This window comes from Benincasa hispida, chromosome 7, assembly GCF_027475165.1.
Source record: "Benincasa hispida cultivar pf3 chromosome 7, pf3_genome.v1.1, whole genome shotgun sequence".
NCBI classification, from domain to species: Eukaryota; Viridiplantae; Streptophyta; class Magnoliopsida; order Cucurbitales; family Cucurbitaceae; genus Benincasa; species Benincasa hispida.
In genome coordinates, this window is record NC_143484.1 from 17,700,836 (window position 1) to 17,717,141 (window position 16,306).

General features: G+C 33.9%; 1 protein-coding gene and 2 pseudogenes across 24 annotated transcripts in view; all 3 read right to left on the reverse strand.

Annotated features, from left to right (window-relative positions):
* The window catches only part of LOC120081480 (pyrophosphate--fructose 6-phosphate 1-phosphotransferase subunit beta 1-like), a 30,825-nt gene extending 28,662 nt beyond the window's left edge, over positions 1 to 2,163 (reverse strand). For 15 of the 23 annotated variants that reach the window (XR_016530688.1, XR_016530685.1, XR_016530687.1 and 12 more), the window contains exons 1-4: positions 1,723 to 2,163; positions 1,041 to 1,645; positions 741 to 844; positions 515 to 606 (exon numbers count right to left, since the gene is read on the reverse strand). Coding sequence is in view for 16 of the 23 variants with exons in the window: in XM_090315580.1 (XP_090171706.1) it covers positions 515 to 606; positions 741 to 774 (126 nt within the window). In the remaining 7 variants the exon portion in view is untranslated. Of the gene's footprint in view, positions 1 to 514; positions 607 to 694; positions 845 to 1,040 lie in introns of all 23 variants that reach the window. The other 8 variants (XM_090315570.1, XM_090315575.1, XM_090315569.1 and 5 more) reach the window with 8 other exon arrangements.
* Positions 1 to 16,306, reverse strand: part of LOC150034965 (pyrophosphate--fructose 6-phosphate 1-phosphotransferase subunit beta-like) — a 108,494-nt pseudogene that overhangs the window by 14,916 nt on the left and 77,272 nt on the right. The gene's annotated exons all lie outside the window — the stretch shown is intronic.
* On the reverse strand, positions 9,079 to 13,803 carry LOC150034966 (pyrophosphate--fructose 6-phosphate 1-phosphotransferase subunit beta-like; annotated as a pseudogene).

Sequence of the window (16,306 nt, forward strand, 5' to 3'; positions counted from 1 at the left end):
AATCACTAATTACTCAAAAATCGAAATCAAATACGAATATCCCAAAAAATAGTAGAACAATTTAAATGAAAAGAAATAGAGAGAGAAACAACACCTTCTTCTGGAGACCACTGGTTCCAGTTTTCTATCCTTCAATCGGCTTGGTCGGAATCAAATCAATTTGAAAATCCAATATACACATCATGTAATCAACATAAACAATAATAGGAAACACAAACACAGTACACAATCGAAGAACCAAAAGAAATTCTTCTCATCTAGCAACCACAAATTAGAATGATAACAATCCAAATCACATAATACGGTAATAAAACAAAGAATAAGCACAAATTCAGAAAGAGATGAAATAAGAAAGTGAATGGAGCCGTGGAAGAGGAGCGGCGGCACAGTTACCCTGATACCTTGAGATAGATAGAATCATAAACAATAAAATCCATGGATAAAATATGTATGTTGTAATTTTTAAATCTATAAACCAGATAGATAGAAATGTAATTAAATACACCTTCAATACCTTGATGTCACTGCCTGTCATACACCTTTTATCACTAAAAAAAATGGTCATCCATCGTTCATCCTTCTTCCTTCTATCCCCACAACGCAAAGCTGAACAATGAATACAAATTTTATGATTTAAGAGATATTGAAAATTGTTCAAATTGAAGTCGTCATTAATCGTAAGTAGCATCAAGACCGTGTATTCTGTTAGCCAAAATATTATTTGCAGTGACGAAACTGACTTCTCTTTTGTATGCAATACTCCTCCCATTGCATTAACTAACTTCCCTGGCTCACTCTCTCAACCTACTGATAGTTTGAAGTTAATTTCCACAGAAAAGCCTTCCTGCAGTTAAAAAGTTCCACATGGTGACCTTTCTCGAATGAAATGTTTTGAGTTTTGCAACAGAATGAACCTCTATCAATAGTTCCCAAAACTATAGGACAAAACTTAAGATGTACAAAGGCCAGACCAAAGAATCCAAAATATTATGTCAACCCAATTCAAAAAACAAGGGTTTTGGGGATTTTGATAATATTACCTTTGAGGCAATAAATACCCTTGGGACAGCCAAGCCCTAGCCCTCCAGAAGATCATATATTTCTTCGTTACAGATCTTCAGCACCGCAACTTATACAAGCATCCCGATGTTCAGCCGCTCGCCACCACCTGCTCCGACGATAGTGGCGACTTCACTTTCTTCGTCGCCTAAAATGTCCTTCAGCGACCGATACACAATCCCCGATGATTCTCACAGCCAAACATCGTGTCTCTTGCTGGCACCGGTGGGGTCCGTACGTCATAATCGTACATTTCTCACCCAACTCAACACATCCTCGCTTCGACGCGCAAAATTTCATGTATACTGAAATCCATGTACTCGAAATCGACACGAACCAGAACGTTCTGACCATCGGGATTAATCTGCAGAATCGAAATCGGTTTATCTTTCCGGTCCGGATAGTCTCGGATCCTGCCGATTCCTTCAACCGGATGCACCGATTGGGAGTTTTTAACGGCAGAATTGGGGAAAGGAGATGAATGTGCCCGTAAATGAAGACCATACCGAAACTCTGTTCTCTTTCTTCTCTCTCTATACATTGCCGTTGCGCTTTATCATACACACAAGAGATTTATCAATTCTCACTGTTACAAACATAAATTTGTTAGAGAGAGAGTCTGAACCAAAGAAGAGGCAAAACAGTCAGCTATCATCGACTTACTGTCGGGATCCTCCGCCAGAACGTCCTCGACCTAAGAGGATCGGTTGCATGTCCAGCATTATTCATCTTCTCTCCAAGTACCAAAACTGCCACAAGAAATCCCTCACATTTGGTTCGTTCAATTACTCTAATTCTCTTTCACTTTCCTTTCAATCCATTTTTTCCACTACTTTCTTCAGCCATTCAAGTCGATCGAAAACAGTATCAAAGCTAAGTCTCGATCGCCGGTATATCTCCGGCTACTCCGCTGCCAGAGACAACGAACGTCACGAAATGACGATAAAGAAGGAAGAAGATCCAAGGTTGATTTCGACCGGAGAAAAGGGTTGGGGTTGGAACCCTTTTTTTTTTTCAAACGTCAAATTGGTCCTTTTCACGCCTACGACCTACCATTTAAAAACGTCTTTTTTTCCTTTCTTTCTTTTTTTCTTCTAATTCATTCAAATAATTAACCTTCAAATCATTTCAAAAAGTATATGCAACGGTAAAATCAGAAGAGACCTCCTAGTTGGGCTATTCACTCCTACCCGGCCGCAAAACCGGATGGTGTCACGTGTCAAATACTTTCATTCTTACTTTTCACTGGACAAATGTTGTAAGAATAACCTCTAAAAAAAAAAGTGATGATAGGTATGAAATTATGCCTTCAAACTTATAATACCATAAGAATAAGAGAAGCAAATTGAGGAAATCGAACCCGCCTCGTTAGTTTGGAAGGATAGATATAAAATTTGGACTCTAAAATTTCTACAAGTGTTAAAATTAGACCTCTAAACTTATAATAATTGTAGAAATTAGACTTCTAAATGATAAAATTGACCACTCAAACTTATACATTTGTTACAATTTCTACTATTATGTAAGTTTGATGATCTAATTTTAGCACTTGTATAAGAGATCAATTTTTACAATTAAAAGTTTAAAGGTACAATTGCAACTACCATCATAATTTAGAGGTGGTTTTTTTTAAATACCCATTAAAATATTATGGTTTCTCTTTTTACTCCATGACAATTACAATTTGAGAAAATTAAAAAATAAAATAAAATAGACCCTTAAATTATGTGTTGATTTTTTATTTAGGTCATAATTTTCGTTGTATGCAACCTTTGATATCTTTATTAATACCCAAGCTAACTTTCAGTTAATTTTATAGGTAATTATAATGTGAAATTTTATAATTAATTATAGCAGTGATAGAAAATTAGGAAAAATAATTTAATTATAATTATTTTTAATTAATTAATAGAGATTAACACAATGGACTAAACAAGTTTCCAGACACATCGTATTTCTATTTGGGTAGAGATTGCCATTCGGCCCTAAGACAGATCAAAGAAGAGTGGGGAACCTCTCACTAGTTTTTGGAATTCGACATTAGGAAGTGTTTTTTACAGATCTTGTCAAGGCAAGAAAGGACTGAGCTCTTGTAGATGCTGGCTATGGTCAAAATGCACAGCTTTCTTTATTGTAATAGACAAGGCTACAAACAAGCGCCTCCAAAGCTATATCAAAGTTGTAATAAAAGAAACAAAAAAGAACAAGAATCCAACTAGAGAACTGAAGCTTCCCAAGACCAGTTACGGTAAGGTGCGCTAGGCACGAATCTAGCCAGATTCCTTAGTAGGTAGTTCGAGTGCCTAGCTACTAAAGTTGCGAGATTGAAAGGTCCAAATGACTAAACTTCACCCAATATGCAACTTGGTTTTCCACCCGAACAATCCTAACGTACAAAAAAAGAAAGAAGAAAGATAAATAAGCTGGGTCACCCCTGGCCTTGATTATAAAGCTCATTGTGTGATGAAAGGTAGGGAGAATAAGACAATCAATCCTGGAAACAAGACTCCAGGCCCACACTCCTTAAATAGAAGAAGAAGGTTGAGCACAAGAACAATCAAAAGCAACTCGAGTAAGAGAGTGAGCCAAAAAATTACAAAAATGAGAATGATAACAAAAGAAATAACACCCACACGCCATGTAATCTCAACCTTAGCATCAACGACATTTTTTGTTTCTGAAAGATCTGTTGACGACTCATTGAGTGCACGAATGATCTTGATTGAATCAGATTAAACAGTGAGGGGTTGCTTCATAAATCCTGCCATTTAGGAAAAACATAATAATCTCACTTTGATGGTCTCACCTTCAAATGCCAATTGACCAACCATAATTAAAACGCTTAAACCCGGTGCAGATAGGAGAACTTCAAGAGCCATGAATCACCCACTCCAAACCACCAAAGTTATTTTCACTGCAGCACGAGGCATTAACATTAAGCTTTCAGTAACCATTGGGAGGGGAACCAGAAATCTTGACTCACACAACTCTCAAATCTCACTGGCACAGATAAATTAGTATTGACTTTCTCCAATATCAATTTTGTAACATTCTTAAATCAACTTTATTTCATCAACAAATTCTCGAGTAATTTTGTATTCATATAATAGGATCTAATATTAATCAATATGAAAGAAAATTAAAAGAAGCTTTAGCATAATTCAAAATTACTAGGAGATTGAGGTTCTTGATCATAGATATTTTTATATAACACCTGCATCAAAGATTCAATTTGTTAGTGTTCAATTTAAATTTAAACGAGCTATGTGTCCGTCACCAGTGGAAAGACAGAGTCAGATCGTCCAATCATGAGTGAAAGATTTTGTCCGTACGTTGAAAGCTTCTATACGATTACATGTGCATCTAGTGCAGTGGCTTGCAAACAGACAAAGCAACCAAGGCTTTAAACACTCGCTCTACTTTATTTACGTCTTCCTCTCCCACTTGGTGGTTAGATTTAATCGAATATCTAAAGAAACTAACCAGGCCTATATAAATTGACATTAGTTAGCCAATATCGAACTCAAAAACAAAAAAAAAAAAAAAATAGATAAACAAAACATTAGTTGGTCAAATTGCTCGTACTTAACAAATTGTATTTTGATCAATCCAATCGACATTAATTTTTATATGCATTTTCGTAGTAATAATTAAGATCACTTGCACGTTGCACCTAATTTTTAATGAATAATTCTCAACCAATTACCTTTTTAAATCATATGATTTTTGTAACTTTTCCATGAACAGCTCTACAGCCACCCTTTCACAAAAAATTATTAAACATTCATTCTACAATTGAACCTTCACTAATTACAAGTCCATGGGCTGGAATTAAAGACGTTAATGATGCTAATTACAAGTCAAGGAGGTCACCAATTGAAGACGTTAATGACACTGAAGCAAAGATACATGAAATCAAACAGAAAAGTCCATGGGCTCGCATGCAATGAAAAAAAGTGTACAAAACTGGAATGAAGAGATGCTGATGTTGTAATTACAAGAGAAAATTAGGACAAGAGGAAGCAAACAAAGAGAGAACACACCAAAAAGGGACAAACCCTTAAATTTCATATTGAAGTAATGATTATTGTTTACATCTTAGTCAAACAATTATTTTTTACATCTTTGACTTAAAGTTTTATGAGAGTAAAGAGGTTCAAATGGGCAGTAGGTATCACAAAATTGTGGTATTTGTGGTCCTTCACGCCTCCCCTCGGGCTTAGGAGGCGGGCTCAGGACGGGGTGTGACAGCTACATCCCAATGTTGTGCACACCAATTTTTCAAAGGTTGCGGTAGGTAATGACTTCATAAATAAGTCTGTTAGATTATCCTCCGAATAAATTTGTTACACAATGATGTCACTATTTCTTTCAAGATCATGAGTGTAGAAAATTTTTGGTGAAATACGCCTTGTTCTATCTCTTTTAATATATCATCTTTTCATTTGGAAAGACAGAGTCAGATCGTCCAATCACGAGTGAAAGATTTTGTCCGTACATTGAAAGCTTCTATACGATTACATGTGCATCTAGTGCAGTGGCTTGGAAACAGACAAAGCAACCAAGGCTTTAAACACTTGCTCTACTTTATTTACGTCTTCCTCTCCCTCTCGGTGGTTAGAGTTAATTTAATATACAAAGAAACTAACCAGACCTATATAAATTGACATTAGTTAGCCAATATCGAACTCAAAAAAAAAAAATAATAATAATAATAATAGATAAACAAAACATTAGTTAGTTAAATTGCTCGTACTTAACAAATTTTATTTTGATCAATCCAATCGACATTAATTCTTATATGCATTTTCATAGTAATAATTAGGATCACTTGCACGTTGCACCTAATTTTTAATAAATAATTCTCAACCAATTACCTTTTTAAATCATATGATTTTTTTAACTTTTCCATGAACAGCTCTACAGCCACCCTTTCACAAAAAAATATTAAACATTCATTCTACAATTGAACCTTCACTAATTACAAGTCCATGGGTTCCAATTGAAGACGTTAATGACGCTAATTACAAGTCAAGGAGGTCACCAATTGAAGACATTAATGACATTGAAGCACAAATATATGAAATCAAAGAGAAAAGTCCATGGGCTCGCATGCAATGAAAAAAAGTGTACAAAACTGGAATGAAGAGAGGCTGATGTTGTAATTACAAGAGAAAATTAGGACAAGAGGAAGCAAACAAAGAGAGAACACACCAAAAAGGGACAAACCCTTAAATTTCATATTGAAGTAATGATTCAAACCCTTCACTTTCATATATAGGCTAGGCTTAGTTAGGAATTGTTGTAGCTTTTAAAATACTTGTTGTCAATTGTGCTTTCAAAAAAATCATGTTTGGTAAATTTCAAAAACCTAAAAAAAACAAGTCATGGTGTTTGGTAAGTTGATACAAAATTGTTGTAGGTTAGTTATAGTGACCAAAATAGACATTATTTAAATTTATAGGTTCATATATCGTACATAAATTTTCATTACTTAATTGTTCAATATTTTTCTAGTTTAAATTACAAATAATATTTTTTTCTTATTACTTTAAATTATATGGGAGAAAAGGCAAAGAAAAAGAGTGAAATAGTGATAGAGGCGAAGGAATAGAGAGCGAAATAATACAAGTAGAAAGATAATAAAAAAGAGTTTGGTTCCATTTTTATATTAAGATCTTTCTAAATGAAGATTTCTTAGCAATAATACAAGTAGAAAGATAATAAAAAAGAGTTTGGTTCCATTTTTATATTAAGATCTTTCTATGCTCCACAAAACTTGCCACTTCATGCCTAAGACATATAGGAGGTTTTTTAGCAAGACGTGGAAGGTATTAATAGTTCCCAAAGAACCAACCAAGTAAATAAATGAACTTTCTATGGGATTTTTAGTTTTCACCAAGAAGTGAGAATGTAAGAATAGCAAAACAAATAAATAGGTACTTCACAAGAGGACTGAGGACCCATACGACTCAAAGTGAACTTTAATATAAACAAGAAAAGAATAAAAATGTACAAAAGAAAATTGACTACTTTGAAAGTAAACAAGAAACTGAACGAAAAAAATAACAAAATGAACCAATCACAAAGATTACAACGTGTACTTACAGAAATGGTGTTTCCATATATTTTGTTTGTAATTGATTTAGGTGCAAGTTGCCCATTGCTATAAGTAAACTGAAAAGTCAAATGCATTCAAGTCAGATAAACATAGATACATCACTATTGTAATTTTCATGGATTATAAGATAAAAGGTCATAATTTTTAACTAACATTTTGCAATAAAAACATTATGCTTCATCAAAAGGTTGCATTTTTACCAATAATTTCATGTAATTAACTATAAAGGTTGCATTTTCAACTAACATTTTGCAATAAAAAAAAAATCACCTTAGTACCCCATTCGTATTCAGGTCCACCTAGATTGTGTGGCTTGCACTCATGACAAATCCTCCATTGACTTGTGTAGAACAAAAAAAGATTATGCAAAAGGCAAAGGAGCATAAGTATAAAATACAAAAAGTTAAAAAGTGAATTTTTATCTCCACTTGACATATTTAGTCAATTCCAATTCTGATTTGTCACCTACTAACTCAGGACTTTAATTTGAGATTCTATTTTGTAGACAAAATACCCATGAACTAAAATGTCATCTCCTTTTCTTTGTCCATGCCCTATAGAATCATAAATCACAATCCTAAACAGCTAATCAATCAAAGAATCAATTAAAAGATAAAAAAAATAAGTCAAAAAATAAAGATCAACTAGTTTCAAGAAATCAAGGAACAGAAAAGTCATAAACTCAAGTGTGACATAATATTGGACAAAGACTAATTCAAATATTTTTTAAAACAATGATAAAGAGCTGGATTTTAAGATAGAAAAATATTCTAAGCAAGATTTAGAGTTAATATGTGATTAAATCACTCAAATTTAATAGGCTGAAGGTAAAAGATCACTACAACTTTTTCATACCTTTTAGTGTGTTCTTCTACTCCAAAACTTGAATTGGGGATAAAGATGAAGTAATTCAACCTAGCAAAAAATTACATGATTAACTAACCAAATACAACTGTCGTAACAATTTTTTATATTGTTTAAACTAACACCCACACTAATGGTACACGCACGCAACACTAATGACCAAGTTACTTAACTAATATTTCAATATTTTATCTTTAATGACATTTAGCTATAAACTAAATAATAATACATGAAGTATCAAATTTTAACAAAGGGCAAACAAAAAGAGAGAGAGAAATAGAAGAAAGGAGTATCAATGGAAATGAGATGAAGAAAATAGAAAAACAAAAAGATATTGAGATAAAATAATATGAATGGAGAAAATTAAACAAGAGATGGAGAAGATAGAAGGAGAAACAGATATAAATAAGAAAGAAAAAGGAGAAAGAAAGACAAGAAGAAAGAAATCAAGTGAAATACCATAAGATGGAGAGAGAGAGAGAACTAGCCCTTCGTTTCCCCAACAAAGAAGTCATCTTTGACGATTTTCCATTCCTTCTTTGTCGAGCCGCCTCTCTTCGCCATTCGAAGTACTACCTCTATCTTCCCTTTCGAGAACATACCCAGGCGCCCTCTTTTTCCAATAATTAAAAGAAATACCATAAAGCTTCGTCTGTGATTTTGCCGACCAGCCACTTACAAGACAATACTGAGCAAATATATACACCAACAAAATTAGACATTACAATGAACTCAACATATTCCTAATAATTCATGGAAGAATGGAAACTACAAAGAAGTTAGATATCTCACTTCCAAATATGGAATTTGACCGAGACTTAATTAAAATATCTTATCCAAATTCTGAAAAATAGGTTCGATTTTCAATAATTTGGTTGTGTAAGATACCTATATTCATATCACCTGCTCCATTCTTCTTTTAGATCTGAACTTGCATAATTAATGGTAGGATTTTGATCTGACCTCCTCACTTGACAAATGGAGCGGTGTGAATTATAAGACTGTGAAGGAGATTAAAGGAAATGTAATTTGCTTTAGAAAGAGATCATATTACCATCTAGTTCCACCATTGCCTTCTTGATCATAGGCTTGAACTTACATGCCAAACGAATTCTACCTTTAGAAAGAGATCATCAAATGATAAATATTAAACTAGACTTCATGAAAATGTTCTATCAATCCAAAGCCTTTCCAAATTGTTAAGAGAAAAGAAAGACAAAATACATGATGATACTCCACTTTTGTCCTTATTTTTCTGATCTTACATGCACCTTGACTAGTCTTTATAGTATTGTGTTAGTAACTAGTAAGATACTTAGATACTCAAAAAAAAAGAAAAAAAATAAACTTTAAGTTTCATCAGCTAGAAAACTGTTGTCTTTTTAATATAGATTGGGGAGTTTTTTTTCATCTTTCATTTTCTTTTCTTTTAGTGAACTCCATTGTTCTCATTTTGGCTAGATTATTGATACTCTGTTTGTCATTTCCCTTCTTATTCCCCATAAAAAATATTCTAGAAAAAAAATTATTTGCTATTTAAGAAAACATGAGAAAAGGAATGCACGTTTTCATGAAGAAATCATACCGTGTCTCCTCTCCACGTCCATTAACGAAGTCAATGCAGTTCCGCCAGCCATCCAATCTTCAACTGGAGCAACCAAATTTCCTACATGGTATGCATAACTAACTTATAGGTAATAGAAACGAAGAAAAAATCTATGGAGGAAACTGATAACAAGAAAAAGAATGAAAGGTTAAAAGGTTAGAGACTGAATGATCAGAAGGTACAGGCAGTGGGACAGATAGACCGATGATATTGGTCCAGTTTTTTCACTCTGGAGGAGAGCTCCAACAGTGTAACCCAAAACATAGCAATAAGTTGAATCAAAGTTCGTGGGTAAACCACACATCCCTTCGTACCTATAAGTCAAAAGAAGAAATAAATAGAGATAACACATAGAGTACTAACCAGTAAAGTACAATTTTTTTCGTATCATCTCGTGGCCATTCGCTCGTACCATTCATAAGTTTACATTTGAAAGTTAATTAGCTGTAAGCCTAACCCATCACTTGATTGGCCATATTCTTTACAAGTTCATAATGGAAGTCTAGATAGTTGGTACCCCTAATTATCAAATATGAATTTAAAAGATCTTAATGCATTTACGAACATGCATGTTTTTTAGATCTCAATTGATTTGCCTACTACCCAAGTGCTAAATATAATATGTGCTATCACTAAATTATTAAACAGGAGCGTTTAAGTAAAACAACAAAAGTTCATACACGAATAGAATAAGTACCCTAAGAAATGTGACTGCCTCTTGAATTGGCCGCCCATTACATGCACCTTCTTGCCTTCTCTTTTCCAACTCAGTTTCAACCATTTGAATAAGCATTTTTTCAATTTCTATTTTGGCAACCGGATATGTAAGATAAGATATAATGTAGTTAATCAAACAAGGAATCTATGGAAAGACATGTATAAAACGAAAAGAAAAAACAATTACTTGAACATTGCCGTGTGGATCTCTTTCGAGCCACAATTGTTCTTGGATTGCTTATGGGAAAAATTAAAAAAGGTGGTGAGATTGAGTAGTAAGTTTCTTTATAACTTATCCTCATCTATAATATCATGGGCAAGAATTTCATTGAGTTCCGAAATAAGCTGCTGCACCTATAGAAAGCGGGTTATAAATGATATCAGCTCAAGAGTGACATATTGATCCCGAGAATCTTGGGTTTAGTGGATAGGGGGCATACACCCAAAAGACATAAGCACAATTAGTTACAATAACAAGAGAAATACCTCCAGAATGAAGTCAATCAAACCCTCGGGAACAAGTACAACACCATAATTAATAACCAAGTTCAGAACATTTACTAATTACATGGACAATGAAGTCTGTAACGTTTTTCAAGGTAAGCTTAGCCGCAACCTGCAAAACACATTGTAAATTCGATGTACCCTATAAACTAAAGCTCTATTAATAAATGAGTCAACATTCAAAACACATTAATTTTTGTCTGGAAATTTTTTCGCCTACATATATTCAAAACCAATAAATCTCCATTAATCAACTACAACTAGATGGTAGAGAACAAATTTTTCAAAGCTGACAAAAAAGGCATCCGATATCACTTAGGCAATTGAATATGATATGTGATGTCAATACTTAGTTCCATTGCACCATATTAAAAGTTTCAACCTAATTCCATGAATCCTTTGTTTATCACAAATTTTCATCTTTACCCTTAAGTTTTGTTTGATATTTACCATTCCATGTAAAAATGCAAGAAAATGAAATTCTAAAACAGGAGATATTTAACTGACTCAACAATTTCAATTTTCATGGTTACATGAGAGTATCTATTGCAGAGATTATTAGTTATTACTGAGACAAAATCTAATTCTCAAAGAGAATAAACAACCCTAGGGCTGCATATGGAAGTAAATGCCCTTCTTGACAAAGATTTCTATCTGGTAAAGCATGTGGAGATAAATGTCCTCCTTGACAAAGATTTCTATCTTAAGTAGTTTAAATAAAGCAGCTACCTTTTCTCCAATAATAGTAATATTTAGATGAGTTGGCAAAGCACACTCCAGTGTGATGTGAGAAGCAACACGACCCATAAGCTGTCCAACTGTGGATATATGTACACTTGCCATATGATAATAAACTTGAAACTTGAGTGAGAAAGAAAAAGGTATTAACATCACAACATCACAACAATGAAAAAGTACAATCTCACATTAGGTAGATCAAATACAGAAGGTTAATAAAATTGAACAGAGAGAACTTGAAATATATGAACAGAGAGAACTTGAAATATATGAATATTATTTATTTATTTATAAATATATATTTTTAAAAAAGTGGACATATATGAACTTGAAATATGGTAATATCAATAATTCAGTTATTCTGAAAATGTCAGCACATCAGAACTATTTTTAGTTTCAATTTCATTAAGCAAAATTCTTATAGTGGTAATATTTTCCTATAGATCGAGCATCAACCATCACATTATCAATCATTTCTGAATATATCTACATAAACATCAGCAGAGCCTATTAAGAGTCTCATCTCATGAATGCGACATTCCATTTTTCCCTTGAATTCTTGAATAAACTATTTCAACTTTCCAACAGTCACCAAAGTTGAGTCCAAACGAAATATGAATTCTAAAGTAGTTACGAAGAGAAATGAGCACCTTGCATGTTTCAAATCCAAAACTTGTGGAGATTTCTTTGCATTTGAGATCACCATAAATAGTTTTTGGGCAACCAATCACTCAGGTTTTCAAATTCTTACTCTTAATTTGAAAACAACAAAAATAAGGGGAAAATAAATAACAGAGTCTTTGCACACAAAAAAATTTGTACCATAAAGTAGTTAATTACTTAACCTTATATTTCTGCAATAAAGATAACATATAATAGCTTATCCATATATGACCATGAGAGCGAGAAAGAGAGAGCAAAAATGAGGGAGGCAATAAACAAATTTCATAGTTCTGAAAAATACCTAAAGTTTTCAGTGAGGAGACAGACATTTATGTTGGAATCATCTCCACCATTTACAAGGCCATCTAAATCAAGTTTCTGAGCAGTTTCTTCAGCTTGCTTAAACTGAAAATAGAACCGAACTGTAAATTAATGCCTTGACTACAACTAAGATGTCTCAAAATGAAAATGGAAGAAAGAGTTTCACCTAATCTGGAGTTTCAATCTTATCCCTCCCAATGCATATCATATCAAAACCACCCTGATAAAAGAAAAATGCATTTAAATCGAGAATTGCATTCAAATGGCAATCACTTCGCATCAAGACTGCACATATTCACACTAACAATTCTAACAAGTGAAAGCTAGAAATCCCTTTATGAAAATTAACCTTATTGCGATATGGGTAGATAAATTATGCAGTCAGTTCTACATATTTACATTTCATGATCCCTACAGGACCACCCTTGAAACCATACAATGTGCTTCCTTTTGCATGAACCTGAAGGTAATCTTCACCAAAATCGTAGAAGCTGCTAATTAGCCACGACTTGGATAGAGAAACGAACATTTATTCTTGATTTATAAATGTGGACACAATGAGATCCCTTACCAAATAGTCCAGAAATCACATTATGCCCTCTTGGTGCTTGGCCACCAAACTAGACAACTTCGATCTTCAATTTCTTATTCATCTGCACTGAATTGGAATCACTTGGCACCAACATTACCGATGGTTGGCCAAAAAGACCAGGAAACAGCTTCACAATCTCATCTACACGCGTATATAACACACAACTCAAACACTCTAAATCCTCAAGAAGTAGCAACTGGCCTCAAACGCATTCGGTAAAACTCAAGTTCCAAAGAAAAGCGAGATTTACAATCATCAGCAAAACATAGTAAAAGAAGATACAAAACTCAATGCATGTCATTACTCTTCCTTTGAGACATCAATCAACTCTGTTACCAAATAGAGTACAAAACAAAACACGTTATGAAGGCTAGAAACTCCAAAAACAGAAGAGAAAGTAAATGATCTATGGATAATATCACCTGGATTGCCGGCAGCGGAGCTAGGAGGACCATTGAGGATTTTGAAGGGGTTTTTGAGAATAGAGGGAAAAGGGAGAGGTTGATCGATACGGTGGGCTTGGACTTCGCTATACACAGTAGAAACACGACTGATCTCTAGCGGAGAAGATGCAATGATGGGGGAAACATCGACATTAGCGATGAAAGGCGAAGACATTGATAGGAGAGAAATGAAGATGAAAATGGGGAGATATGTAGAGAAATGAAAGAAGTGGAAAATTGAGTGTTCGATAAGATAAGGTCAAAAAGATGAAGAAGAAGGACTTTCCTAGAATAAGAGGAAAGAGCTTGTGGATGAAATGGATCACACTCTAAGAAGGGATTTTGGTTCTCCCACTTGCTCCACTATGCATAAGCTCCATATGAGTCCCTGACGTGAGGATTTGGCCAGCAAGAGACTAGAATTTTTATGACTAAAACAATGAGAGAGAGGGGGTTTCAATGCGAGGGAGAGATGGATTTGAATAGATTGCAAAGAAGAAAAGGGAATCTTCAACTGTTACCTTAAAGATAAATCAAATTTCGTACATGCCAAGAGCGGGAGACTGAAAATTCATTTTCGCCCTTTCCCTTTAACCTTTTAATAGCTTTTTTGAATAAATGATATGCTTCAATACTATAAAAAGTAACATTTGGTGTAGTGAGAATGACTAAATCTTTAAGACGCAAAAAGTCTAACTTAATACGTTAATACTAATAGTCCAATCCAACATCATTTCAAAAGATAATCTAAACTCTATTTTATGATCAGTCTAAAAAGTTTTTTTTCTCTTTTAAACCGTTCAAACAGTCCAAATAGATCAAAAACTCCAAACAATCCAAATATTATTTTATGACCAATCAAAATAGTCCAAATATTTTCTTTAAAAAAAAAAAAACCAACTATAGCCCAAATCTTCAGTCTAACTTATAATATTAAACTACAAAAGAAAAAAAATATTCAAATCATATACAAAACAAACTTCACATACTAGATCTCCCAAATTTTCAACAAAAATAGATCAAAACTCTAATTTTTTATGCACTCATTTAAATAAAATACTAGATCTATGAAGCACAATCTCATATATTGAAATAAAAACATTACCTATGATTAGCAGCGACAGGAAGAACGTTGCACGATAATAGGTAGGAAATAGCGGTTGTGAGAGAGAGGCAGAAAGAAAGGAAGGTTTGAGATGGGGAAGAAAGTGAAGGGAAAAGATCGCGGATGGCTTTTGGGACCTGACCAGACCTATATGCATGAAGAAGAATATATATCTCTGGTCATATTCTTGTGTAACTTATATTGTCCCCTTCATAGTGGTTCCTCGGTCCTGCTAGCCATTTTCTTGCTTGAACTGTACACATTCAAAGATGGGACAAGCTAAACAAGCAAGCCATCAAAGTTTATAAAGTCAAAAGTTCGAAAGAACTTTTAGGTTTCCTTGTGACTAACTTAGCACACTTCTAGTGGTAGCCATTGGGCTAAATCTCCAAACAGAGCCACTCAGTCGGGTGTCGAGTACACGATTTAGGAGAGTCGTGGACCCAGTCTATGATTACCTTTTCAACGTTGCATACGTAATAAAAGATGAAAATACACCATGTTATTGTAAAATCGGAGTGCATAACGAAACACGGATATGGAAAAATTATAATATAATAATAAATACATATAATATATAATAGAAATAAATGACAAAAGAATATAAAATAAAACAGTGAAATTATGAAATTTTCTCCACTAATTTTCCAATCTTTTTGGATTTCTCATCAATCTTCACCACCTTACAAAATCCATAAAATGACCACTATTTGGAGGAGAATTGGCAAGTAGGAGGTGGAATTAGTTAGACACTAAGGATGTGTACTCATAAGACATATAGACTATATGTTTGAAGACAGATGGTGTAGTAGGAGAATGTCATTTGGCCTTTAAGACACCAAGCTTTGGCACTAACGGGTATCTATTATTATTATAATATTTATAATACTCCCCCTTTGATGCCCATTATAAATATAAAATATGGCTCATTAAAGTCTTACTAGGAATAAATCTCATGAGAAAAAATTCTAGTGAAGGAAAAAATAGTACATATGTCATATAATTTATACTTTTAAAAGAATATTTGCTTCACCTCATGAAACATCACTTAAGATCTCTAAGTCACTGTGAAACCCGAATTTCAATTTCCCTACTTAAGCATGTAATTAAGTGAATTACTAAGTATAAGTTAAATCCTATGTTGAAGAAAAGGAAAATTCTAAATGTTTGAAGAGATCTTCTTTTAGTAGTTTTGAGTTGAGCCTTAACTAGTAAAATTTGGCTAAGTGTGAAGTGAAAAAGAAACCATGCATTTGGTGTCAAGAAACATTAACGCATAAGGCTCTAATGAGGCTAGGTTTATAGAGGTTATAAGGAATTAAGCATTGAGGCCAAGGACAACCATGCATTGAGCTTGTAAGGTATGGACGCATGTTGGCCAAAGTGTTGGCAAAGAGGCACTGCCCAAAGGTTGCTCATGCGTTGGGATGATAAGATGTTGCGTGGGTGAGAGCGAGAGAGCTAAAAAATGAGCCCAAGGCGTTAGGCATTGAGGCTTGACAAGCGTGCTGACTAGTATGCACGAACATGGGCACTAGGCGTTGGAGTGTTGCGGGCGGATGATCGTGTAGTT